Source organism: Gopherus flavomarginatus, chromosome 8, assembly GCF_025201925.1.
Source record: "Gopherus flavomarginatus isolate rGopFla2 chromosome 8, rGopFla2.mat.asm, whole genome shotgun sequence".
In the NCBI taxonomy this organism is placed as follows: Eukaryota; Metazoa; Chordata; order Testudines; family Testudinidae; genus Gopherus; species Gopherus flavomarginatus.
The window spans coordinates 108,402,672-108,429,378 of record NC_066624.1 but is presented as its reverse complement, the minus strand read 5'-3'; the positions used below and the strand labels follow the sequence as shown (position 1 = coordinate 108,429,378).

The 26,707-nt window shown below is 56.8% G+C and overlaps 1 protein-coding gene across 3 annotated transcripts; it reads left to right on the top strand.

Moving 5' to 3' along the window:
* Positions 1-658: 658 nt before the first annotated feature.
* On the top strand, positions 659-12,446 carry PTMA (prothymosin alpha). 3 transcript variants are annotated; one of them, XM_050963856.1, is made up of 5 exons: positions 659-843; positions 6,236-6,307; positions 7,080-7,170; positions 10,249-10,322; positions 11,660-12,446. In XM_050963856.1, exons 1-5 carry the CDS (start codon positions 799-801, stop codon positions 11,705-11,707), a joined length of 330 nt encoding a protein of 109 aa, XP_050819813.1. In that variant the 5' UTR covers positions 659-798; the 3' UTR covers positions 11,708-12,446. The 3 variants fall into 3 exon arrangements, with proteins under 3 accessions (XP_050819813.1, XP_050819812.1, XP_050819811.1); XM_050963855.1 differs by having other exon boundaries at positions 661-843; positions 7,083-7,176; XM_050963854.1 differs by having other exon boundaries at positions 661-843; positions 7,080-7,176.
* The last annotated feature ends 14,261 nt before the right edge of the window (positions 12,447-26,707 follow it).

The following is a 26,707-nucleotide window of genomic DNA, read 5'->3' as shown; positions in this document are numbered from 1 at the left end:
CGCGGCTTGTGGATTGAAACCCCGACCTCCTCTCCCTTGAGTTGGAAAGTCCCAGCCCTAGCCCCGTGTGAGGTTTTTCCTAGGGACTAACGCTGCTCTTGGGTTTTAATCAGCCAAAGGCGGAATAAAGCTCCCCCCGCCGCTTGCACGGGTGTAAAACGCGCAGCTGCTCTTTGCAGGGGGGCGCTTAACGCAGAAGCGGATTTCATTTGCATCAACTTTTTCAACCCCCCGCCCCTTGCAGAGTGGGGGTTGCTGCCCTAATGGCAGCGTAGACATGCAGAGGCCGGCGGCGGCACCGCGGCTGCAGGAGAGCGACGCAAGCAGAGACGGGGGAGGGGGGCTGTTTCTCCTCCTGCTTAGTTCCTCTGTTCCAGCCTGGCGCTAACAATGCAACCCCGGGCTCTGCGCTTTGCACGCGGCATGCGGAGCCACTTCCCTGCGGAGAGGAGCAGCCAGGCCATTGCCGCGCTCCGCATGCTGAGGCCGGGCGCAAACTCATTGCATCCGCGGGGCGGCTCTGCCGCTTTAAGCGGCCTTGCCCATTGTTTGCCCCCCGACCAATGGCCGGGCCCAGCTCCCCCGCGCCTGGCCAATGGGGATGGCGCAGGGGAGTGAGCGCGCCGCCCACTAATCTATATTAAAGCTAGTGGCGCCGCGTGAGTTCTCCACTGGCTCTGGCCAAAGCCATCTTTGCATTGTCTCTGCCCTGCTGCGCGCCGCTCCTCGGGCTGCCGGACCTGCTCCTCGCTTATTTTTGTATCAGATCTATTTTATATACACCTCTCCCCACGCACCATGTCGGACACAGCCGTGGACACCAGCGCGGAGATCTCCACCAAGGTGAGGCTCCAGACCCAGCCCTCCGCTCCACTCCCCCCCTCGTTTTTTCCGCTTTCTTTTTTTTTTTACTGTGTGCTCCCAAGTACCGTTTTGTCTTGGGGGGGACCTGCTGTGTGTATTTTTTTTTTTTTTTGCTTTTCTCTTTGTCTGCAAGGGGTGGGGGAAGGGGGCGTGATTTGTCTCTTAAATGTTGCAAACCTAGAGTAGTTTGTTTGTTTGCTTATTTGGATGGGTGGGGGGAGTTTTGTAAAGTCTTATGCTGGAGGGGTTTTGCTGTGTGTGTGTGTTTCAAGGGGGCATTTAAAAGCGCGCTGTAATTTTGTTGATGCCTGTCTGTGGAAATCTCTCTCCATTCAAATCGCCTCGCCGCTTGACAGCCGCCCCCCCCAAATCAAACTTGGATCCCACTTTAGTCCTCCTGCCCGAGAGAAGGGAAATAATCTGCCTGGAAAGTAGGGGGAAGGGATCGGGCCCGAAACACCCACTTTTTAATGGGGGTTGATCCTGCCCCCCCCCGTTCTTTTGAAATGAAGCGGGCGAGAAACGAAACGTTTGTTTGGGGGGAGTCGGGCATTTAATAACACCATCACCCAAACAAACAACCCGATCACTTTAATTGCCTGGAAATAACTTTACAACTCGGTGGAGGCGAATAATCGGAAGCGATTTCCTCGGCTGGCCGGCGGGGGGGCGAGACTTGACTTTGATGGGGAGACGCTTGGATCTGACTGCAAATGTTTGTGGTGATCTGCGCGGGTTCTTTGTTTAATGATGCCAGGAAGCGAGCGTGCCGGGCCGGCGAAATAGCCTGGCTTTGCCTCTCGGGGGTCGCAGCCGCAGATACCTGCCGGGGTCCCCCCACCCCGCCACTTTCAGTGTCAGCCCGGCTCCCCAGCTGGGGACGAAGCCCGGTCCCCCCCTCAGATTTTTCCTTTTTAAGCGGGTTAAGATCCCCATCAGCTGCAGGGTTTTTAACTCCAGTTAAAGACCGATTAACCTTGTGGGGCAAAAGGAGGGAGGGACCCCGCGCTGTTTTCATCAGAAGCTTAAATCACTGGCGCTCTGGGGTTTGCCCTCCGAGCTGGGCTCCCCAGCGGAGGGGGGGCTGGCGAGCAGCGGGTGTCCCAGGCGCTGCCGCCTTCACGGAGGTGAAGCCTAAGGACAGAACGTGGCTCGAGTGAGGAAAGATTGTCAGGGAGCCCACGCGTGGGAGTCCGGGTGGGGTGGGGGAGTGTGAACCTTCCAGCCACAGCTTGTGGGGGGGGGGGGGCGCGTTTGTGAGCCTCCGGCCCCGACTGGCAGAGTCCGAAGTGGCCGGGCTTGGATACAGCGTAGCGAGCGGTGGATACAATGTAGCGAGGGTCACCCCACGCGGTACCACCCCCGCTTTGCTTGAGGGGTCGCGGCTTCTCCCCGCACTCCGGCCGATCACTGCGGGGAGGGAGAGTTGCGGACATGGCTGGATCCCCAGCGGGCTGGGGGGCTCTTCTATGGCCCCAGGAAGCTGGGGGAGGAGGACGCCGTTCTCCTCTGGGCATTTGTCTGGGTTTCAAGGTGTTCCGCCCGCTGCCGCCGCCCTACACCCACCGGGGCTGGGGAAAGGGCAGCGCCTTCCCCCCCTCCCTCCAGCCCTGGGCAGGCGCTACAGCCGGTTACGGGCTGCGGGGCTAAGCGCGGAGCCGCCACGGGAGTCAGCAGCCCAAAATCCTGCTTGCAAATTTCGTTTTCACTTCTGTTTTCCCGCTTCTGCGACTCGAGAGTCCCCGGACCCCAGCCCCCGCCGTGCGGAGCGCTTCCCACCCCCCGTTTCCCTTCTGCCCCCTCCCCCCTTCGCTGAACTTTGGCTCGCTCTGGTCCCGGCCGCGGCCAGGGGGTCCCGCCCAGCGGATGCATCGGGGCGGGGGGTTGTTCCCTCGCTCGCGCTGCCCCTCCAGCAGCCTGTTTCGGAGGGATCCCGGGGGTGGGGGAGCATCTAATTAACCTTCCTCTGCCCTTTGGGGGCGGGGGAAACTTCCCCGCTGTCCGTCCCCCCCCCACCCCCGCGGGATTTGTGTAGCAGCCTCCTGCGCTTCCCCCGCGGGACTGCACTTCTGCGGGAGGCTCGCCCGGCGCCGGGCTAGCGGCCCGCGCGGTACGAGCTGCCCTACAGCCCGGAGGGGGGGCTTGGCCGCTGCACCCCCAAACCTTCCGGGGACCCGGCTCTGGGGGGGGGGAGGCGGCGCTTTGCACCTTCCCCAGTCCGGGTGGGGCGTTGAGTCCACCTGCCTCCCGCCCCCGTTGTGTGACGCGGGCCCTAGCCAGCAGAACCCCCCCCCCCCCCGCAATTCCCATGGGGGTCCGGCGGGGGGGGGGGGCAGATCAAGGGCGCAGGTCCCGCCCGCTCCACGTCGGGACACTGAAATAAACAAGACACTGAAGATTTATTCCCGCGGGTGGGGGGAGGGGTCCCATAGCTGCCGCCTCGGCTCCCGGGCGGCGGCTCCTCCTGCTCTGTTCGGCGCCGCCCCCCCGCTTCGCAACAGAGCTCGTTCACCCCACGTGCTGCCGCCTCTGCGCCCTCCGCCCGCGCGGTGCCCCATGGGAGTTGGAGTTCTCTCCCCGCGGGCGGCCTTGCGCCGGAGGGCCCGCGGAGACTACAGTTCCCGGCAAGACGCGAAGGGCGGGGCTTGCGTGCCGGCGCTGGGCCAATCAGAGGGCGCGGAGAGTGGCGCGGGGTTTGAAATGGGGCAGGGCGCGTGGCGCTGAGGAGCCGGCGCCCCCTGCTGGCGGGAGGGTTGCTGCAGCCCACAGCCTGGCTCTTTGAAGCTGCAGTAAGCCCCATTGACTGACTCAGAACACTGGGAGGTTGCAGGTGGGCTTTGGGATCGCAGAAGACTGGCAATAACTAAATAAAACAAATGCAGCTGCCGGTTCCCTTAGAGTCCTGGGAATGTTCAACTTTCTTTTGCAAACTGCTGATGTCACTGAAAATTGAGGCCCCTTAAAATCCATCGCACCGTGGAGTCCATGCAAACCACTGCCTTCGAGTGACCGAATGGTGTGGCTAGAACTGAAGGGGCAGGTGGCTCTCCTGCAGCAGGGCAACAAATCACATGAACAAATATTCCAGAAGTACCTGGGACTGGACCAATCTTTGCAGTTTGCTGGCTATATATTTTAGGCCACTTTTAAATGATCAGACCTGACTTTTTTTTTTTTAATCTGTCTGTACTGGGATTAGCTATGACATGGCTTATGAATGCAGTTGGTTTTTATGGTTTCTAGTGTCCGTTACTACTGTGCCAAATGGAATATTCAAATTCACTTTTTGGGAGTAGGAGAAGGTGGAAGGTAGGACTTCCCTATGACTAAACATCCCTGCTATTTTATGGACAAACAGTCCTGCCGCACCTATAATTGGAGGCTCCATCAAAGCATTAAAACTAAAGTAATACTGCTACATTGACTCCTCATCTGTAGTCTGGTACAAATTTGTCTATTTGCATTGGATTCGTTCTTAGGAATGGAAAAAGTTGTAGTGTGCATTTCTAGCAGCGCCGTCGCTATGCAAATAAGCCTGGCCTGGTAACTCAATTATAATTGAACTGAAAGTATCTTAAATGGAACACTGACGGCTTATGCCTCGGATTTATTAAACTAAAATTAGTAATAACATTACTGCTCCTCCTTAGCCATGAGAACCACTTGTGTTTTACACGTAACTTCTCAAAAAGGATTATGAACATCGTAACTGGTGACTTGGAAATGTTGACTCTTTCATTTCTACTGTGTTAAACTTGGGGTATCTTAGAATTTCCTTGTAGGTCAGTTTAAAATTGTGTGCTGGCTCTAAGTAGTTAGTGGCATGGCAGCAAATAAGAGTGAGGTTAAATGCTAGCATCTCACTCCTTCAGTAATGACTGATAGGAGTCGGAGATGGTCGGTTCAGAGAAACTGCAATTTGCATGGGATTCAAATGTTAGGAGGAAGTAGATCTGCACTTCTGAACAGAAGATTTACTTGACTAGGGTCTCAGCAACAGGTGTAATAAACCCCAGTGCTTGGTATGGCAGAGGATGCCCTTTCAAGGCATGCAGGGCTAGGTTGCCTTGGGATAATGCGGTCAGACTTTATTAATCCTTGCTTGCTTTATCCAGATGCCTGGATATCTGAAAGGCTTAAGTAGTCCACTGTTCTAATATGCCTTTGCTGTTGACCGAATAATCCAAAGGTTATTTTCATTCAAATAAAAAGAGAGAGATGGGCATATTATTCGGGGCTGGCCATGCCGTGACACTGACAGAGAGGAAGTGACACCAGCTCTGAGGGTGAACGTGACATGCTTCCATCCAGGCTGAGGGGCTTGTGGAGAGGCTGCCAAAAACCAAAAAAACACAGGTTTGGTGCTGCAGCAGAGTAGGAAGCTGCCAAAAAGTTTCCAACACCTCGTGGTCTTTGTTCAAGGCAGACTGCCTGGCTGCCCTGCAGCCCTGGTGAAAGGCCCCTTAACTTTCCTTGGCAGGGGTAATAACTTCTCTCGTGGCAAGCAGGCTCTAGCTGCAGCTGATGCAGTAACATAAGGGGTGGATGATGCAGACGCGGGTGCCAGAGCGTTCTTTTTAGCCATGTGCGGGAACAGAAAGTTGGATCCTTTCAGCCTGTTTGCCTAGTGACTTGGCATGACGTCTCGACAGTGATCAATAACAAAAACATACGGGCGCCTGCTCTCTCCTGCCTGTGCTTGTGGTTCGGATTTGAACTGATCTCGCAGTGTTAAATCTATCGACGCCATGTTCCTTGGAGTAATGTGGAAAAAATAGCCGTCTCCCTGCTGTTTGACTAAGAGTCTTGAGATTTATCCTGGAGTTTCCACGCTGTGACGACAAGTAAGAGCAGGCTGGTTGGGAGAGACACCACAAGCTCAGCTAATAACAATTTGGGCTCAGTTCTCTACCCTTCCCTGTTGTGAAGGCAGCAAGTGGCTGTGCGAGTCTGCAGACTCTGGGGTGACTGATTCTGTAATTCAGCGTGTGCCAAAGGGCTATCACTGGGAGTGCAGCCGTTTCCCCTGAACATGATAAGGTGGGAAATGAGCCAGTGCTTTGGCTGCAAAGCAGACGCAGGAGACCAGCTCTTTACGTTTGGAAGATCCTGGGAGTTCCTGAGTTAAATGTGGCCACCTCTTTTAGTACCAGGAACCTTTTGCTTTAATAAAGTCTACTTAATACAAACTTAAAATCTCTCCCTGGTTCCAACCCCCACAACAACTGCTCAGAACAAGTTGCTCATGCAAGGGGATGTAAAGGGTAATTGTCTCCCAGACCTTCCCCACCGCCTCGCTTTATAACTTTCCTACCATGAGGATTGTAGGCTGGAATCCTGGTGACTCATTGGTTATTTCTGTTCCTTTAAGGATCTAAAAGAGAAGAAAGAAGTTGTGGAAGAGACAGAAAATGGCAGAGATGCACCAGCCAACGGCAACGCTGTAAGTACCACTAGACCATCCTTCAGAGATGGCCCTTTGCTTGCTGCTGTTCCCGCGGACTCATTGTTTGGCATTCTCTGGGAGGAGGAAACATTGCATGCAGCAGCGCCCTGCTGCGTAACCCCATTGTGAAGGCAACATGCTGGTACAGTTTCAGAGTCGGGGAAGGCCTCCAGCCCGGGGGTGATTTCCAGGTGTACGGGCGGGAAGGGGAGGTGCGGCAGGAGATCTTGGGCTGACTCCTAAATCCCGCAGAGAACGCTAGTCTTCAGTGCTGCCTCCTTCTAGAAGCCCTGGTTTGGTTTGAAAATGTGGCAAACAGATGGGTGGGGAAAGCATTGTACACAAGCAAAGCTGGGGTTTGCTTGTTTTGTTGTTTTTCTAACAACTGCCAGAGGGAAACTGGCAATGCTGCCTTTTAATCTGACACGATGTCACAATAGACTTTAGATTCCTGTCTGAGGCTCAGGGTGCAGCCGCCACATTACCATCAAATTTAAGTCCTTTATCTTTGTTTCTGCGTGAAGTGTGGACAGAACGTGGAACAGCCTTGAAGTGAAAACACACATAGCTTGCATGTCAGCCCGTGGGCACCTGCTAGGAAGGCTGAGAGGGGAACAAGATGGGGGCCTGTCTCCTCAACTGCACTTGCTGGATGGGTTCCTAGATCGCTCGATCTCGGGCTGCGGTTCTGTGTGTGGGGATGGGATGGGGAGGCGAGCCATTTCCCTCTATGCATTTTTTTTTTAAGTGAGTGTCTTGTCTTGACAAGGAGAACGAGGAAAACGGCGAGCAGGAGGCTGACAATGAAGTAGACGAAGAGGAAGAAGAAGGCGGCGAAGAAGAGGACGAGGAGGAAGAGGGTGATGGTAATTTTTCACCCTGCTTTCTCACCTTAGAGTAGCCAAATCCAGCCCTGAAATGTGACCCTTTAGCAAGAGGCTTGAGTTACTGCACGTGGCCAGCGAGTGCCAGTAGCAGCATCTCCCCCTTGTGGCTGCTCTGGGCAGTTCTCTGCTTGCTGCAACTGACGGTCTAGCCAGCCTTGTATTGTCCCTCCCCTGCCAGCCCGGGTCTGAAATCAGCCCGAGTTTGTTCTAACAGGTTGAGGACAGATCGCTCCCCCTTCTAGCCATGCTGCGTAATACAGAGGCCCTGAGTAAACGCTTTAGCTCGTAGCACGTAGTTGAAAAACCCGCCCTTAATCCCAGGAGCTGTGCCGGTCCCAGCGAAACAGCAAACTGACGTCGGCTGCACGTGGCGGGCAAAGCCACAGTCTCACTGGCCTGACCTGGCCGGGGAATGAGCCAGGGCTCTGGGGGTCTCCCTTTGCCAGGCGGGTGAGGAGCAGAGTGCATAGGAGGTCGATGCCACTCTCATGCAGTCCCCGCATGTGCTGCTCAATCATACTCACTTCCCAGGCTAATGATTCATGCTAAGCAGTTGGTTCCACTTAAGCAGATGCATGAACCTTTAGCTCTTTCCTGCAACGCGTCTTATCTGCAGCTAGAACAGGAGCAAATGGCTCATTTAAACTTTTTTGAAATGTCTCCCCTTGCAGCGCCCATCTCCCTCCGGTTTCCTAGCATAACCCGGCCTGCAGGCGGGCGTCAGTGGACCACCAGTCACTTCCCTTTTCAGCCTTCCCCGCTCCTTGTCCAAGATCCACTTGGCTGAATAAAAATCTCTCTCTTTAATCCCAATTAAGGCTGGGAGGAGGCTGTGAACCATTATTAGCAAACCATGCTTCTTGAGCTCAACCTAAAACAAGTCCTTTGATTAGCTATTCCTGGTTAATCCCCTGCAGTCTTGGGCGGCAGCAGTGGGTTGTGCTGGGTGTGGGGTTTTGAGGCTGGGAATTGAAGGGCTTTAAGCAAGCCCCTGTCTGAATAGAGGAAAGTCTGGGCTCTTCCTGGCAGCAGCCCCGGGGCAATAAGTGGGACACGGCGCTGTCCGTATAGGAACTGGTTCCTGGATAGCTCACTGGAGATACACCAACAGCCTCGGCCTTGCAGAATGGAGGTTTAACCCTTGGAGTTGAATTTCACCTCAGCCTCGTGGGAGCCTGGGCCCATCCGCCTTTTCCAAGAAACCCTTGAAGGGCTGCCTGCTGCTTCTGGGTGCTTTGCATAGCTGGGCTTTGCTGTGGATGTGGGGTGTTGTTTAGATACTGTGGTGGTAAGCGTGATGCAGCCCCCTCTGCTGTCACTCCCCCACCCCTCAAAGAAAAGCATGGATACGATTCAGACCACTGAGCCACCTGACCCCTGCTGCATGGCTAATGCCTGGCATGAGGAGGGAAAGGGGGAAGAGGCAGGGGCTCTCCGGGATTCCAGGAAGGTTAACTCATGTCTTTCCAGCCTAACCCTTGGTAATCTCTGCTTGGAAGAGGTTCCTAAGGGGCTGATCCGAGCAGCCTGGGCATTGCATAGGAGAGAGAAAAGCCAGTAAGGGCTGCAAGTGACTCTCCTGCCTCCTGCTGGTTTGAAATACTTGGAACTAAACTTCAGCCCAGAGTCATCAAATCCATTTTTAAAGATCCCTCCCTGGCAACCCCATCCCATTATTTCCTTGCTTAAAGAAGCTCAGGCAGCTAAATATGCCCCCAATCAGCTTGACTGCGGTCACATGATCCACCCAAGTAACCCGGTGCGTGAGCTCGCTGGCGAAGCTTTGCAGCTAATCTGGCAGCTCCAGAGGTGGGGGCGATGCTGGGTCTGAGCGTATGCTGGCGGGGGGGCGTGCCGGGCGGATGACCCTAATCCCCAGCTGTCTGTACGTGCGACTCTTGGTGACATTTAAAGACAGCTTACTGGCCTGAATGCTGTCAGTTTAGCAAAGCCTCCCGTTATGCAAAGGACTTAGACTGGTCTGGTTTCCCCTTCCCAGTCTCACTCCCCTCCCAGTTGGCGACATTGTTCTGATCCACTGGCTGTTTGAGCTCAAAGTGGGTCACGTCTGACTCTCTGCCCCCTTGCTGGAAGGCTGCGGCCGGTCAGCAGAATTTGTTGGCCGTTCTGATCATTAGGACGTGTTCTGACTCGGAACTAATGCGGTCTGGCTCTCTTAACTCATTAAAGATGGACTAATCGCCGCGAAGAGAAGCAGAAGTAATCGGAGCAGTTAGAGCAGCCGCTAGGAAAGGCTTTCTTTTTTTAAGCAAATTTGGTGCTCGTCACTCTATTTATCCACATAAGGCATGGGCTCCCTCCCTGCCTCCGCCAACGAGCCCCACTCCAGATGTGGAGGGAACTGTCTCTGGTGTCCAGGTGGCCCACTCCGCTCTTGGCCCCTCTGCTGAGACACCTCCCCCTCCCCCCCCCGCTTCCTCTCCAAGAAAAGGGCCGTGCGATGGTGATTTTGCAGCCCAGGCACCTGCGGCGATCGGCATCGGGGCCCAAGCAGCTGTCAGGTGGTAACTGCTCAGCTAGGATGCAGCTAGCTTTGAGCTAGTCGTATAGCGGCCCCGTCTCCTATTCCCAGCCTCCGTCTTTTGTAATAATCTCCACCCTTCTCGTCCCACCCCTGCGCGGGGGACGTGCTGATTCGCTGTGTGGCTGCTCGAGCCGGAGCCCCAGTGTGTCTGATGCCAGCCGAGGGCGGCGTGTGCCAGCCCTTGCAGTGGGGGGAGGGCAGTTCTGGGCGTCACAGTGGAGACGCGTGCTGGGCCACGAGCCGCTGCCTGTCTGGAGGGGACCTACGCAGCCTGGCCTGGGCAACACGCACGAAGAGCTGGTGCTGCCCTTGAACGTCCGAGGAGCAGAAGGACAAGCCCTGAGTTTGTCCCGTAAGGGTCGGGTTCCCAAGCCAGCGGGTCTCTGCCTAGTCTGGCGCTTTCCTCACCTGCCTGCCAGCCCCTGTGTCGTTTCTACGTCATGCTGGACCAGCGTGAAGCTGCCACCAAAGGCTCACGTTCCTTGTTCTTTCTGCCCTCCCTCCAGGTGAGGAAGAGGACGGCGATGAAGATGAGGAAGGCGACGCACCCACAGGCAAACGGGCAGCTGAGGATGACGAGGTAGGTGGGCTGCATCAGGCTGTGAACCCCAGAGAACAGGACACTGGAGGGGCTGGCACTGGGCCAGCGAGCCCTCGTGGAACCACAATTACCGGTCCGTTGTCGTGTTCTCCTCCCACCAGGCCTGTGCACGGGCCTCCGGGCCCCGCCCCAGTTCCACTGAGACCTGTGGCCGGGTTAGAAGCCAGCGTGGCTACAGGGGAACAGCCAGAACTACTGTGCCTGGACTCTCTCTAGCTAGACGGGAACCCTCTTAGCTACTCCGATGGCTGGGGGAGGAGGGGGATTGGCAACAGTGGTGCTGGGTGCTCTGGGAAATCCAGGGGTGATTATGAGTGGGGGGGAAGGGGGAGGGAGGGCTGGGCAGCCAGCTCCCAGGATTGTCCTCAATTTGTCAAGTCCTGATGAGCGTGGGAGCTGTAGTGCTCTGCTAGAGAGTAGTGTGCCCCCCCCCATTCGCTTGGATCTGCGCACAGCCAAGCTGCGCGAGGGGAGGGGGCGGGGGGGAGAGCCGCTTGCCTGAACTCTGGGTGGCTTTCCACGCTGCACCTCTTCCCGTCATGCCTGACTCCAGCGTCCGCTCTGACTGTTCGGCATGAACTTGGTTTCCAGCCAAACACCAAAAGGAAGGAAATGCTGGGAGCCTGTGTGGGGGCGGGGGTGAATAGGGCTTCCTGGCGAGAGGGGTCTCACTTGGTAGCCAGGGATGTGTCTACACTGCACATTAAGCCTGGATTCTGATTCAGATTTGAGCCCAAACCCCAGTTTTGTTACACACACATCAGTTCAACTCACAGCAAGCGCCCAGGTCCTAGCACCCTGCTGTGGGGCGGGATGGGTCAGAGCCCACTTCCCGCTGTGACTGGGGGACAAGCCCTGTCATCTTGCAGTGTGGACGCAGCTCGAGCCGCAGACCCGAGTCAGAAAGTCCACAGGGTGCAGTATGGATGCGTTAGTGCTGCAGTGGGCAGGCCCGTGTTTCAAAGGATCTGGTCACTGGCGGGGGCCGTGGGATGGGGAGGCACAGGCAGGCAACAAAGATATTGTGGAGAGGAAACCTAAACCCCTGCCACTACGAGCAAATGCCAAATGCCAGATCCCTTCTCGCTGGCCCAGGCTCTCAGCCTGTCTACCCTGAAGCTGCAGGGCTGATCCTAAATATAGCCACGACCGGAGGGATGAGCACTCCACCCGTCTTACGTGCCCAAAGGGGCTCTGGCGGGATCCCCCCCCGACCGTTCCCGGCATACCGTGAAATCCACCCTTCCCGTGCCGCCTGGCAACGCTCATAGCTGCACCCATTGCTGCAGCCCCCTAACTCCTCTGCTCTTCCCCAGGACGAGGATGTCGATCCCAAGAAGCAGAAAACCGACGAAGATGACTAGGCAGCACATATATATATTTTTTAAAATAAGGAGAAAAACAAACAAAAGGCCAGCGCGACCTGTTCACTTTCAACGTCCCGTCGCAACCCCCCCGCCGTGGTCACCCTTCCCAAGTAGAGCGAACCTGCCCGCGAAGCCGCCGCCACTCGGAACGAATGCCCGAAAAGATTCCCCCCCCCCATCAGTGGGGCGAGAACCCCTCTTTCCCCAGCACCAAAACTTCAAGGCCCTGCTTTCTTTCTTAAAAATACTTTAAAGGAGAATTTGTTTGTATTTTTTATTTACATTTTATATTTTTGTACATATTGTTAGGAGGTCAGCCGTTTTTAAGTGATCTCGGATTGACCAAATGGGGGGCTTTGAAGTGTGTGTCTCTCTCGTTACCCATCTCTGACTTTACTTGTGGTGTGACCGCGTCCCAACAAACCATTCTCCCGAAGGAGGAAAAACGACCTTGTAAAAAAACAAAAACGCAAAAAAAAAAAAAATTTACAATCCTATTCTGAGCATTCCAGTAACTTTTTTTGTGTCTGTCCTTTAGCTGTACTATAAGTAGTGGGTTTGTATGCGATGGCGAGGCCAAAGAGAAAAGGGTTTGTTTGGGTTTTTTTTCTGTCTATGAAGTTGCTGTTTATTTTTATTTTTATTTTTATTTTGTTTTGGCCTGTTTGATGTATGTGTGAAACAATGTTGTCCACCAATAAAGCGGAATTTTATTTTGCTGAGTTGTTCTAACGAAGCTGGCTCCCAATCGCTGCTTTGGTTTTTGGTTTGATTTTTTTTAAGTTGTTTTCGTTTGTCTGATCAGAAGCTGGGCTGGGTCAGAGGGGGAATTTGATGGTGGTCTTTGCTGGGAGCTCCAGGCCTTCCCTGTATTCAGCAGTCTCCTTAGTTTCCAAGACCAGATGCTGGGCTCCTCTGAGCTGTATAAGGTGGGTCCCTAGAACTTCCTAGATTCCTAGAGCAGGTATTGGTAGAGAAACTTTCAATCTTAAATTAAAAATGGTCCGCAATGGAGAATCCACCGTGATCCTGGGTAAATTGTTCCAGGGGTTAGTTATCCTCCCTGTTAAACGTTTATGCCTTATTTCCCATCTGAGTTTGTCTAGCCGTGACCTCCAGCCGTTGGATTGTGTCAGAGATCTTTCCATGCCAGCCTGAAGAGCCCGTTATGAAATATATGTTCCCCAGGTAGGTACTTACTGGCTGATCAAGTCACCCCTTCAACATCTCTTTCTAAGAGAGCCCTTCCCTTCTGAGAGTGTCTCCCGGCTGAGGATCCCAACATCTAAATGCTAACGACTCCCTGGGAGGGAGAAACTCTGGCACGGCTGTGGAGGCTAAATACTATCTTGATGGGAAAGACGCATGATTTTAGAGGTGGGAGGCTGCGGACTCAAGCCTAGCTCCTCAAAGCTATTTAACTCCCAGGGGAATTAGATAACAAAGTACCTTTCGAGATCTGCTCCTCAGTTGCCCCCCAAGGCTGAGCTAGTCTAGGCACTGCCAGGGACCTGGCCTTTCAGCCGAGCAGCCTGCTTTCCTATGCATCTTCCAGCTGGTTTCTGGGTTAGTAGGACAGGAGTCAGCAGGGGCCTCACGAGAAGCTGTGCTAGAAGAACATCTGGGGAGTGTTTAGAGCGGTGGGGTCTCCCTGCAGAGGCTGCTCAGCAATTCCTGGCCACGGGAGGTGGTAGCTCAGAGAGCAGGAAGGCTCTGCAGGCTGGCCATTATGGTCATGTGACTCCCAACAAAGCTGCCAGCTTCTCCAGGGTAGTTTCTTCAGCAATTGCAAGAGGCCTGGCTGTGGGCAAGAGCATATTTATAGGTATGGACACCATCCATCTACCTACTCCTGCCTGTGGTTTGCACTCAGTTTAACCTGCCTGTCACTGCAGAGCATTGGGACTCCCTGGCTGGATCTGGCTAGGGTTGTTTCCCCTTTAAGGTCCTGGTGTTTCTATAAAGCACATTGGCTTGGGGGGGAATAGCACTCAACCCATCCTGACAAGGTAGGTGGGAGTAGCACAGGGCTGGCTGTGGTAGGGGGAAAGCAGCTGGAGTGTGTTGGGGAGGCAGAGTCGGCACTTTCATAGCCTCTCTTCCCAGCGTGGATTTCTGAATGACTTTGTAGGACAGGGGAGGAGTTTAAAACAAAAACCCAGCAACCCCTAACCTGTAGCCTCTCTCTGCTGCTTCGCTCTAACCTCCCTCCTCCAGGGTTTTACAGCTAGGAATCACTCAGCTTCCATCACCAGCTGAGCGTAACCCCGTGGGCCGAGCGTTCATGAGAACGTGCCCCATCTTTCTGGAACGTGTAACACTGTTCTCTGTCTGAACTGGGCCAAGACAAAACTGGGAGATTTTCCCCTCTGCTGCATAGTGTTTGTTCCTGGCCTTGTATTGCGTTCCTGAGAGTTAGTGAAGAAGCCCGCGCAGGACGGGGCATGCTGCAGCCATCAGCAGTTGAAGCTGGTTGCAAGGGTTACTGCTGACAGATGCATCTAGCTGACTGATTCTCTGCACTTACATGGATGTTACTGAGCTCAAGACTGGCCTATTGTCCTAAATCACCTACCTAATTGCACCAATAACATGCAGCATTGTGGCCATGGCGGTCCCAGGCACAAGAGACACAGTGGCTAAGAACTGATGTCTGGGGGTGAGAGAGGCAAGCGTTTGAGCGTACCCAGAGCTGGCCTTCAGGTCTGTCTGTCTCACTCATGGGGATTTGCAATAGCTGCTTCCGTACCAGCTTTGCAGCCTTCCTCTCAGGCTGGGCTGGCTATGTGCAGCCACCCTGACTACCCTGGCTCTTTGAGGGATGATTAGCAGGAATGAAGGATGATTGCGTGGTGGCTTTTCCGCTTGCCACCTGAACGGCTGCTTTGACCTGATTCTGTCTTGCAATGGATCAGAACCATGCACCAAAATGGAACTGGCAAACAAGGAGTGTAGGGAACACAGCTCCATCCTGTGAAGTAGCTGGGAGCCTAGCCCTGGGGAGGATGCGGTGGAGGTGGAGGTGCTAAACAGATACAGGAATAACATGTTTGAAGTGAGCACCAGTGAGAGCATCCCGTGCACAGCGGAGTGGCCCTACAATGCAATCAGCCATCCAAGGGCTCCTCCTGGCGCCCTGTCGATGGCTCTGGCTTTTGGTGGGTGACCAGGATAGCCCAGGGGAGAGATCGACCACGTTAACCCTTTGGAGACTGCAGACGGAGGGGCAGCTGATGGAGACCTGGCTGGAGCCCTGTCTGTCAGTGCCTTGGCCATCCGGCCTCTGACAGCGACGGGGCCTTCCCTTGGAGGGCCATGGCTGTGTGCACATGAGGAAGAAGAGATAGGGGCAGGGCTCCTGAACCTGCCCCTGAGCCTCGGCTGGCAGCAGCAGGCCCCAGACCAGTTTAAGGTCAGGCTTGAGTTCTCCAAAGGACCTTGCCCGTCTCGGGGCCATTAACCGCAGCAGTGAACGAGACAGCAAAGTCAGACCATGGGGCAGCTTTTGGGCAATGACCCTGGTTTCTAATACTCCAGCCCCTCAAGCTCAGGGGCTGCCGGGGCTTCCATCACTGGCAGCTGAGCTCCGCCCAAGCAGCGATGGGTTTAGCCTCGCCACATCTTGGAGAAGGGGCCTTGTCCCTATTTTACCAGTGGGGAACTAAGGCCTAGATCCTCAAAGGGGCCTGACTTCTACCGACCTCCGTGCCTAGCCAAGGTTGCCCAGGAGGTCAGACTGGATGATCATATTGGTCCCTTCTGACCCTAAAGTCTATGAGTCTATGAGGGCACCTGTGGCCACGCCAGGAACGGAGTTTATGGCGATGCCAGTCGTGGCCCCGCAGGAGGTTTGACCAAATGACTATGGTTATGGATGTGCAAGGTAAAATATGCCAATACGCTGCCGGCGCTGTAGAGCGTGGGCAGAGCGAAGCGCTGCCGCGCCACCAACCCCCTGGTCCTGCTGCTTCTGTGCAGTCTGGGCTGCTCGCTGTACGTTACCAAGGGGTTAAATGAGGGCCGGGAACCTGAGCTGGGCTGAGCTGGGCACCGAGCCGCCGCCGGTGCCGCCTGCCCAGGTTACTGTCCAAGGTCGCCCTTGCAAAAGGGAGGCTTTGTCTGCAGGGTGAATTTGCCCAGATCCCATCGATCCATGGCCAGCCCCACATGCAGCTGCCCTCCTGTGACCCTGCACTGTGGAGAAAGCAAGCGGTATTTACCCTGGGGGAGCGCTGCATGTATAAAGCCTGGCTTGGCCGGCCTGCAAAAGGGTTTGCCCCAGAGTAGCTGCCCCAAAGGCTGCAATCAGGGCAAACCCCAGTGCAGACAAGGCACAAGACACGATGGTTATGGGGTGTTGACAACTAGGGAGGGAGGGAAACCGGTTGGGGGAGGGGGAGGAATGAGAGATAGCGGCTGCAAGCGAGTTTATGAACAATCCAGCCTGCAGGCCAGCTGCCCCTGGTCCACCGCTTTTGGCCAGCCCGCCCACTGTCCCCGCTCATCAGCCTGCCAGCCAATGGCCCTCAACCCACCACCCTCCCCCTACCAGCCAGCCGCCCATCGCCTTTGCCCTGCCTCCCCAAACCCCCACTGCCCTCCACTCCCAGCCTCACAGTCACGCTCTTTCAGCCACAGCTGCCTTGTATGCGAAGGGCTAACAGCCCCCGGGGGTGCATACTGCAGGGCAGACTGGGTGTTGCTAACTGCCAGGAGGGGGGAGCTCTCCTCCCCCAACCGACTGTTCCCCTCAGTCCTGCCCCTCCAGCCAGGAGCAGCAGGAGGTAATCTGGGAGGGCTTCTTGACCCCCCCAACCCAAGCCCACCGGCAGTACCTCCAAGGCAGCTGGGTCAAGCTGTAACCATAACAGCCTCTGCCTCTTTCCCAGCCAAGCACACTGGCTGCGCAGCTTGGGAGGGCTCCTCTCCTGACATGTGTCCCTCCTGGGGGGTCTGGGAACACATGCAGACCAGCCCTTTGCATGCCCCAGGCAGGGAGAAGCCCTGAGATGAAAGGGACCAGAGGAAGCCTCGGTTAAATTGGTGGCAGGGGACTCTCCTCCCCCTCTTCCCTTCCTGCCACGGATCTCCAGGTGCTTCACTGAGCCTCACAGCCCCATGGGAGGGAAGCGAGTGTTTTAATTGCCATCCTACCAATGGGGAAACTGAGGCACACAGCGGCAAGGAGACTTGCCCAAGATCACAAAAGAAAACAGTGGCAGAGTCGGGAATAGAACCCAGGAGTCCGGACTTCCCCTCCCCCACCTTGGGTCAATCAAGGCCAGCCCAGCTGGCCACCGACTGATTGCTCCACCCTTGCTGCAATCCTGGGCTTTTGCAATGGGACTGGGTGCAGTGATAAAGACAGCCACAAGGGGGCGTAGGGGCTGACCAATAGCCTCTGCGGGGTGGCGGGGGCACAATGCCCCTGCCAGGTTAGCAGAACATGGTGTAGTCACAGCCTCTAGGCAGAGCTCAGTGGACACACAGCAGGCTCCTAGCATCCCTCCCCTCCCGCCTCTGGGCCTCCCTCCCATCCCCTTCTCTTTCAGGGACTCCTTGCAACCGGCTCTGCCCACCCCAACCCTTATAGCAGGGGCTCTGTGTCCCCACCAGGCCCCCTCCCCCCAGGGCAGAGTGTCCCATTGGCCCCTCCACCATACGCCAGGAACGCTGTGTGCCCCCAGTTTGTCCCTTCACCCCCTGCCCATGGCCCTGTGTGCCCCCTCATGCCCCTTCCTCATCTTCACTCCCTCCTCTGGGTCTCAGCCCTCCTCCCAGGGCCCTGTTTTCCCCTCTCTGCCTACCCTGACTCCGCAGGGCCCTGCTTCCCCACCCACCTGGTCCCCCCAACCCAGTCCCTGTTCCCGTATCACCGCGACCCACCAATCTCCCCAATCCCTTGTGGGTTCCTGCTTTCCCCACCACCCCACTGGATCCCTGCAGGCTGTTAAGTTGTGGGCGGATCTCTTTTTGTTCAGCCAATAAACCTTCCGTGGGGGGGGTTTCTACCCTAAATACACAGGAGAGCCAGGGGAATGGGCAGTGTTCCTGGAGAATAAAAGGTGAGACCTGCAGGCCCAGCCTGGCTTTCCCCACTGGAGTGTCAGTGAGCAATATTTATAAAGCACTTTCCAGCCAACTTATCCAACCAACTGATTGCAAACTATAGACATAGAATGAGCTGACTTAACCCACCCCTGAAATGCAGCCACCTCTGGGGTGGAATACGACAGCTGTTTAACAATCACACGGCGATGCGCCACAGCAGAAGTTAGTGTGCTGCATCCGATGAGAGCTGCAGGGGCGAAATCGGGCAGCAGAACAGAACCACCTTCTTTTCCGTTTCCAACCTATCTGGCCCCCTTGCCAATTTCATGCCTACCTGTTCTGTTTTTCCACTTGCTCGAGGGCCGTGTTCCCAATGGATCTCCTGTAGTTTGTCATCTGTCTCAGTGAAGCAGACACTTTAGACAACCCCAGTGCTGGACTGGGAGGGGTGTCTAGTTTTACTGACATGGGTTAGCATCCCTCCGCCGTAGCCTCTTTCTCCACCAGGAGGCTGGTGTCCCGTTCCCTTTCAGTCTCCAGCTCTGTCTTTGTGAGCAGTCAATCTGGACAGGGCCCTCCCTTGCCTGCCCCACATTAAACAGACACAGGGTGCTCAGCCTGTCCGTCTAGGGGCTGCGCAGCATCCTTGCCGCAAACTAAAAGGCTGCATCAAGTGGAAAACCTCCCCACCAATGGCACGTATCAGAGGTTACCCCGGTCAGTACCAGTCCTTGTAAATCCTGGCATCGGGGGCAGAGCTGGAAACAGCTCAGGTGGGCCAGAAGCAGGGGCATAAAGTCATCTTTTCCCCCATTGCCCGGGCTGTGCTTCCGGTACCAGCAGCTGTATATTGGGGCTGCCTGTTACTTGGCCAGGGTCCCGTTGTGAAGGGACCTGCAATGAGAGACGCTCACAAGCACAAATTTGGCTCAGCAGCAGTGCTTCGCCCAACAAGCCCAGAGACCAGGGACGTGGTTTAGCAAGCTGCCCACGGCCAGGGGGGCTGCTGATCCACCGAGGAAAGGCAGAAGGTTTCCCCATTGGAGGGGAGAGGGAGACAGCTCCTGAGACCCACTGATGCCCAACATGCATCAGCCGGCAGTCTGGGTAGGTGAGGCAGAGGCCCCAGATGTTGGAGAACAACAAAGAGCAAGGAGACCACCCAGCCTGAGAATCCAGCCTTCCTAGTCACATTAGCCCGTAGAAGTGCTTGCAATTAAGCCCCCTGGAATGGAGCCCCTGCGGGTGCCACTTGCTGTGGGGTGGGCGGAGCTGGGCTGGTTTCATTCAGCAAAGGGCCTGGCCCTAAGTAGCAACAGCCAGAGCTTGGATTGGAGTGAAGAGGAGAAGGGGAGGTGATAGCCTGGCTCCAAAACATGGGAGCCCTGGCCGCCATGGCTCCGCCTGGAGATGGTGTAAAGACAGCTCCTTTGCTGGAGAGGGACCCAGCTGCTTTCGCCAATACTGTCCTCTTCAGAGAGGCCAATCCTGGGTAGATGTTCGGTGGGGCCATGAGCTGCACTCCAGGAGCTCCAGCTGGGTTCTAATCCCGCCACTGACCCCGATTCCCTTTGCAGACTTGGGTGAGTCACTTATCCCCTGTGCCGCTGATTCCTGTTCTAGGAAAGGGGGGACAGTGGCAGTTAATTACCCCCCTCCAGGGAGGATGTGGGAGGTGCTTTGAAGACAGGGTGAGGAGGATGCACTAAAGAGGAGCGGGGGAAGTGAAGGTGAAAGACAAGAGGCCATAGGGCAGCATGATTACATAGGAGGAAATGCACAAGACAGCCCAGAGTGCCCCAGCACCTGCAGCGAGATTCGTCGAAGCTGAAGTATAAGAGCTGCTCAGAGGCCATGGTGATGGGCAGGGTGTGAATACCTAGAACAGAACAATCCAGAGCACTGAAAGCTGCCGAGCTTTGGAGTGTTACAGGGCAGTCAAGGGAGGGAAGGGACGGGGAATCTGGCAAGCTGGGTTCTGTTCCTGACACCGAGATGGGCTTCTTGGCTGTCTCAAATTCTCTGTGCCCTCTTTGCCCCATCTGTGTAACCAGTGACTTACCTGGGAGGGACGTGGCACTGGTCAGCCACTACGGGGCGCTTACTAGCGTACACGGCTGTGACGCTGTTGCAAATGCATCTACACAGCAGGAAGGCCCTGGCACCGAGCCCAGGCAGCATTGTCTCCCTGCTCCACCCTGCCGGTTCCTGCTGTAGCAGCCATTGCCCCAGGTGGCACTGGCAAGCCAGGACTCGCTGGATGGGGCTGTAGCAGGCTCCTTCAGTCGTGCGTGGATTGGCACAGCAGGGCCGTCACAGTCCCCAGGGAGTCACGGTTCCTCGTAAGCTGTGCTGGCAGGGGGCTGGTGCAGGGGAACCTGTCCCTCCTCTGAGGTGCTCCGGGGAGGAGAAGGCCGAGCCCCTGGGCATGCCCAGGGTGATGTCTAGGGCCATGAAGGCTCCACTCCTCTTCAGGGCCCATCGTCACCATTGTCACAAGCCTCTGTGCACACTCGTCCTGGTGGTTTGGATCGAACCCCGTCCTCCCCTAGCAAGGAAAAGCCGTAGCAGCCCCAGTGACAGTGACACAGAACAGAGAGGAGCCCGGGCCCCAGCAGTTTCCCCTCTCTGGGATTAGCAGCCAGTGCCAGATGGAAATCGCTTTGACTGAGCTTAGACACCCAGGGGACTGGAGCAGCAGGAGCACAGCGGCTAAATCAGGGCATGCCAGGAGCTGGCTATGCCTTTACCCGGGGAGAAACAGGCTCGCAGCCTCCTTCCCAAGCTGCCAGCCCCTCCATCCTGGAGCCTGCTTCAGGTCCTGCGAGTTTCCCAGCCCATGGGACCCAGTAGCAGCGAGATCAGAACCAGGGGCCCAGGCTTGTCTCGGTGGGGAGCATCGACTGCAAGGCAGCACGTGCTTTATCCGTGCCGAGCGGGTGCCCCTCACACCTCGCTCGCAAGATTGCAGTGCCCGTCTACTCGGTGCTAGCTGGGTTAGCGCTGTAACTGGGGGATCAGGGAAGTGCCTTCTGTGTTTATAGCACCCCAGAGGGACAGGCTGTGGGGCCAGTGCATGGCTTTGCCAGCTGTGAGCCAGTGGGCAGTGCCACGCTGGGGGGCAACACTCAGAGGCCTCGCCCTCTCGGACCGCAGACTCCCACACCCCCAGGGCAATGAGCGCTGTGAGCAGATAGGCTGCAAACTCACCTGCACTCATGGACTGGGACTCTACTGCGCTAGGTGCTGTACAAACACAGTCCCTGCCCCAAGGAGCTTCCCATCTAAGTACAAGACAAGAGCCAGCAGCTGGGTACAGGCAGACCAACGGGGGAGCACTAGGAAGCAGTGAGACACTATTGGTGAACAGCAGTGGTCACAGCACAGAAACAGCTTAGCCGGTGTCCAGTTTTTGGATAGATTTCCCAGCAAAGGGTAGCTCTGAAGAGCGATTTGAAGGGTGCTAATGAGGTGACTTTGCAGATGTTTACGGGGGCAGCCCTGCAGAAAGCACAAAGGGGGTTGGTTGAAACTTTAACAGGCAGTAGTGGCTGAGATCATGGGCTGACCGGAGCCAGGAGCCCACATTTTGACAGCGAAGGAGAGATGACAGGGCGAGTGGGGATTGCCTGGGTAAGGCCCGGATAGCTAAGACAAGCAGCTTCAGTTGGATGCGACAGACAAGGGGGGATGAAACGAGAGGGGTGACATGGTCAAAGTGACGGGCGAGCAGAATGAACTTTATTACTGAAGTGATGAGTGAGCCTGGGGACCTGTTCTGGGACACAAGGAAGGGCCCTGAGGGCCTTTCAGAAGACGGGTGCTTATAGGGTGACCAGACAGCAAGTATGAAAAATCGGGACAGGCGGTGGCAGGTAATAGGAGCCTATATAAAAAAAGCCCCTGAACTCAGGACTGTTCCTATAAAATTGGAACATCTGGTCGCCCTAGGTGCTTAGCGCTTTCTGAAAAGGAGGTCCCTTTAAGGCATCTCATGCCGGGAAGCCAAACATTGAGGCCTCACTCACTGGTCACTACTGAAGATGTAGGTCTTAGTGAGCGTGTGATGCTTGTAGCGAGGGGCTGGCTGTCCTGCTGGCTGGTCCCCAGAGGCGAGAAGAGCCTACACAGCATGTACAGGCTGTTCTGCTGACCTCCACGGATCAGTGCGCGCCCCTAGGACAACGCTTTAGCAAGAGACCTGGCTGCAACCTGAATCCCAGCCCCTGAGCCGGGCGAGCTGGATTTCTGAAGAAAGGGGGATCTCTGGTGGCATGTAGGAGAATTGCAAGGGGACTGCAAAGCTGCAGCCTTTCTAATGCCGCCTCTACCAGCCCATGGGACATAGGCAGGGAAGCAGCTGGCAGGGTGTTGCCCTTCTCCCGTGGGCCCTCAGATGGGAAGGTCTGCAGGAGAAAGGTGTGTGGAGACCAGATCCCCTTGCCTTGCAGGGACACAGGTGTGAGCCTGTCACGTACAAGCCCCCAGCAGCTTGTAGCTTCCCTCCCAAAGGTTCGTTTGCTACCAGACAAGCTGCCCTAAAAGGATGTGGGGGCACCAGCTGCCCGGGACAAAGTTTTCCACTGGACACGGTTTCAAACAGCAGCCGCTCCAGTGGGCCGGCTGCTCCGCCAGCGGGCTGCATGGCCAGGGACCGCGGTGGTGGTTTTCGCTCAGGGTATGAGTGTCTGACTAGTTTCTCTTGGGCGGCCAAGCCGGGGTGGAGTAACTTGCAATGAGCCTCCCTCTGCTGCTGGGCCTCCTTCTTGTCCCCTGGGCAGCGTTGCTACAGCGGGGGGCAGGGGGCTTTACCTGACTGGTGCGGTGGGGAAGGATTCTGACCCCTCTGGGCACAGGCTGCATTTGACACAAGCAGGAGACATAGGACCAGAGGCTGAAATTGGCTTCCGCAGGCAAGCTGAGCTGGAGCCCTCTGGCCATTGATCTCTGTGATGTGCTAATCTGTGTAGATAGGCCCACAGCCTCCTACTGCAGGGGGACAGACCTGCCCTCAGCTCATTTTCTTGTTCTTCTGAGATTCCTGTATGAGGATCCTTCCTCCGTAGGTCTTCCAGTGCCCCTCACTCCCGACCCTGAGCTCCCAACACCTGGCTCTGCTAGTGCCCCTCAGTCCCGACCCGCAGCCCCCTGGTACCAGCCCTGGGATCCCCACACCCAGCTCTGCCAGCATCCCTCAATCCCAGCCCCTCAGTACCAGCCCTGGGCTCCCCACACCCAGCTCTGCCAGCACCCCTCAAGCCCAACCCCTAGTCCCCGGGTACCAGCCCTGGGCTCCCCACACCCAGCTCTGCCAGCACCCCTCACTTCTGACCCGCAGCCCCCTGGTGCCAGCCCTGGGCTCCCGACACCCAGCTCTGCCAGCACCCCTCAATCCCAATCCCTAGCCCCCGGGTGCCAGCCCTGGGTTCCTCATACCCAGCTCTGCCAATACTGCTCAGTCCCAGCCCACTGGTACCAGCCCTGGGTTCCTCATACCCAGCTCTGCCAGTGCCCTTCAGTCCCAGCCCCCTGGTACCAGCCCTGGGCTCCTGTATCTATTGGGTGTCTGGGAAGTGGGCGGGCGAAGCCCGCCCACTGCTAAAGGATCCTCCCCCAGCCTAAGGGGAGGAACCACAGGGCCACAGAACCCACTAAGTGCGGGGGACAACTAATAAAAGAACAGGGACAGGAGTGAGGTCAAAGGGTCAGAAGGAGAGAACCTAATGGGGACACCGAGCAGAGAACCCCGGACAGTGCCCACTGCTCCTCGAAGGCATCAAGGGAGCCAGTGGACGCCGCCCAGAGGAACTCCGCCCGGATGCGTGATCAGACCATGGAGCGGAAGCAAGCCCCACAGTCACCGGAGTCTCCATCGGCCAACCTCCCCTCCCTGGCCGCGTGGATGGCCTTTTTCGCCAGGGTGAAGAGGAGGTTGACCAGGAGGTCCCGGGACTTCGTGGGGCCACGGATAGGGCTCCTGTAGCAGGGTAGTTACCCACTCCTGCCATGAAGGGCTTAAAACAGCCCAGGAGAAGGCTGGGGCTGGGACAAGAAGCCTAGGCTGATTGGGGAAAGTGGGCTCAGCTGTGGCCAGGTCCTTGTCAGGCCCAGCTGGCCCAGCATAAAAAGGCTGGGAGCCAGGTGCTCAGCAGTCTCTCTGTGAACACAGAGAGAAGGGCCTGGCCTGGCCTGGGCTGCAGGGAGAGTAACCATGTATCTGGAGTGGAGCAGGGCTGGGGAAAGGCCAAGGGGGCTGGGGAGCTCTAGCTTGGAAAGCCCCAGGCTGCAGGCTTGGTGAGGCCTATTAGGTACTGGGTTGCAGGGGCAACCTACAGCAGGGCTGGCCCTGGCTTTTTTGGTGCCTCAAGTGCACCAAAAAAAAAAAGGGGGTGGGTGGCTGGAGCGGCAAAGCAGGGAAAGAAAACAAAACAAAACAAACCCTGGGGCATGGCTGGAGCGGCAAAGCAGACGGAAAAAAAAATGCAGCGGCAAAGTGTGTGGGGGGGGGAAAACAACAAAAAAACCCTGCCGAGCAGCTGGAACCAGGGTGCAGGGGGACTCCCTCCGCTGCAGACATGCAGCGAAGTGTGTGCCCTGTCTGGGGGGGGGGAGAGAGAGAGAAGGGGGCGGCCAGGGTTTCAGCGGGGCGCTCCCCCCGAGGACCTCACTGCCGCGTTGTGCCACCTGCTGGAAGGACTCTGCACCGCTCCGGTCGGCGGGGAGGGAAGGACGCGGGCTGCCGGGCTTGCTGCAGACCTGGCACCGGCTGGGGCAGAGGAAGCGCGCAGCCCGCTCCCAGCAGGGCGCTTCTCTCCTCCGCACCGCCACCTGCTACAGGGCGGCTGGATCAGCAAACCATAAAAAAAAAGCAGCAGCTGTGCTGCCCTAGGATTGGGCGTAATGCTGCCCGTAGAATCTGCTGCCCCAAGCATGAGCTTGCTCGGCTGGTGCCTGGAGCTGGCCCCAGCCCACGGGTAGCCAGAGGCAGCAGGTGCAAACCCCTTCACCTGTGATGAGTGGCTGATACCGCAGTCTGCCCCCGTGAACGGGGGCTAGGTGGAGACTGGGCAGTAGCCAAGACAGGTGAAGTGAGGAGAGTGGGTGGGGGTTCCCCTGGGAGGGGGAGACCCAGAACTGTGGGGGTACTGCCAGGGGGCTGCACCCAGTTAAAGGGGCACTGGGGTCCTGGGAGGGACATGGCGGCCCAGCGGTAGCAGGACAGTGGCCTGCAGAGGGTGCTCCAATGGTTGGAGAGCTAATTCCCAGAGATGACCAGCAGGAGGTGCTGCTGAGTGAGCCTGTGCCCGCTTACAGCTCCCCACACCCAGCTCTGCCAGCACCCCTCAGTCCCAGCCCACAGCCCTCTGGTACCAGCCCTGGGTTCCTCATACCCAGCTCTGCCAATACTCAGTCCCAGCCCCCTGGTACCAGCCCTGGGCTCCCCCCACACAGCTCTGCCAGCACCCCTCAATCCTGACCCACAGCCCCCTGGTACCAGCCCTGGGCTCCCCACTCACAGCTCTAGCACCCCTCAATCCTGACCCACAGCCCCCTGGTACCAGCCCTGGGCTCCCCACACCCAGCTCTGCCAGCACCCCTCAATCCTGACCTGCAGCCCCGTGGTACCAGCCCTGGGCTCCCCACACCCAGCTCTGCCAGTGCCCCTCAATCCTAACCCACAGTTCCCTACTGTTCCATCACAGCCCTCTTCCAGTGGCATGTCATCATTGTGTGGCACCCCCCCCCCCCCAGGGCTGGCTTTGCCCATGAGATGATTCCATCTGGCCCCCGAATGCACAAACAAAATGGTGTTATCTGCACAGCGTGACCTCACACACACTGTCCAGGCCAGTTCACACTGCCTGGAGGACACCTGTTTGTAGAAGACATTGGTGTCATCTGCACAGGGCGACCTCGGACAGTCGGTGCGCATGAGGGCACACTGGGCAGGGGATGCCGTTGTGCACACCCCTACCATCTTCGAAGCGCACCTTGCCTGTTGTGCTGTGCTAGATTGTAGAAAGATTTAATGCGCGTCCCTTGGCTGCGCTGGGAGAGGCCTTCCCCGATGTATGCCCTGCTGGTTGGAGGCAGGGGCGGCTCTAGGTATTTTGCCACCCCAAGCACGGCAGGGAGGCTGCCTTCAGCGGCTTGCCTGCAGGTGGTTCCCGGTTCCACGGATTCGGCGGCTCACCTGTGGGAGGTCCACCGAAGCCACAGGACCAGCGGACCCTCTGCAGGCTTGCCGCCGAAGGCAACCTGCCTGTTGCCCTTGCGGCGACCGGCAGAGCGCCCCCCATGGCTTGCCGCCCCTGGCACGCACTTAGCGTGCTGGTGCCTGGAGCTGCTCCTGGTTGGAGGCCAACTACCTTCCTTTCCTAGAAAGAGAAATGCATGAAGAGCTGCAACTGGGTGGGATGTCAGCCCTGCCTCCTCGTCAAGCGGGGCCTTGGGGTTCAAGCACAGTTTGGGCATGGAGGTCAGGAGCTGGGTTAGCTTCTCTTCCTGCCTCTGCCATGGAGTCACCGTATGGCTGCAGGCGATAGAGTGACCAGAAGACAGCAAGTGTGAAAAATCAGGACGGGTGGGTGGTAATAGGAGCCTATATAAGAAAAAGACCCAAAAATCAGGACTGTCCCTATAAAATTGGGACATCTGGTCATCCTAGTAGGCAACCATGTCCCCTCCAAGTGCCTCAGTTGTGCCTAGGAAGTGAGGACGATGGTACTTCAGGGGCTTGATCTGCTGTTTATTAGGTGCATTGAGAAGGCTTTGCAGGGATGGAGCTGGGGAAATACAGGTGTGTTGATAACAGGCAACCAGGCTTTGCCCAGTACCACGGCCCTGTGTCAGGTCAGCCAAACAGCCCCGAATCCATAGAGTGCAATGAAATGGTTCCTGGCACACACAGGCTCTGGCCTATATCATGCAGGGGGCGCCCACCAA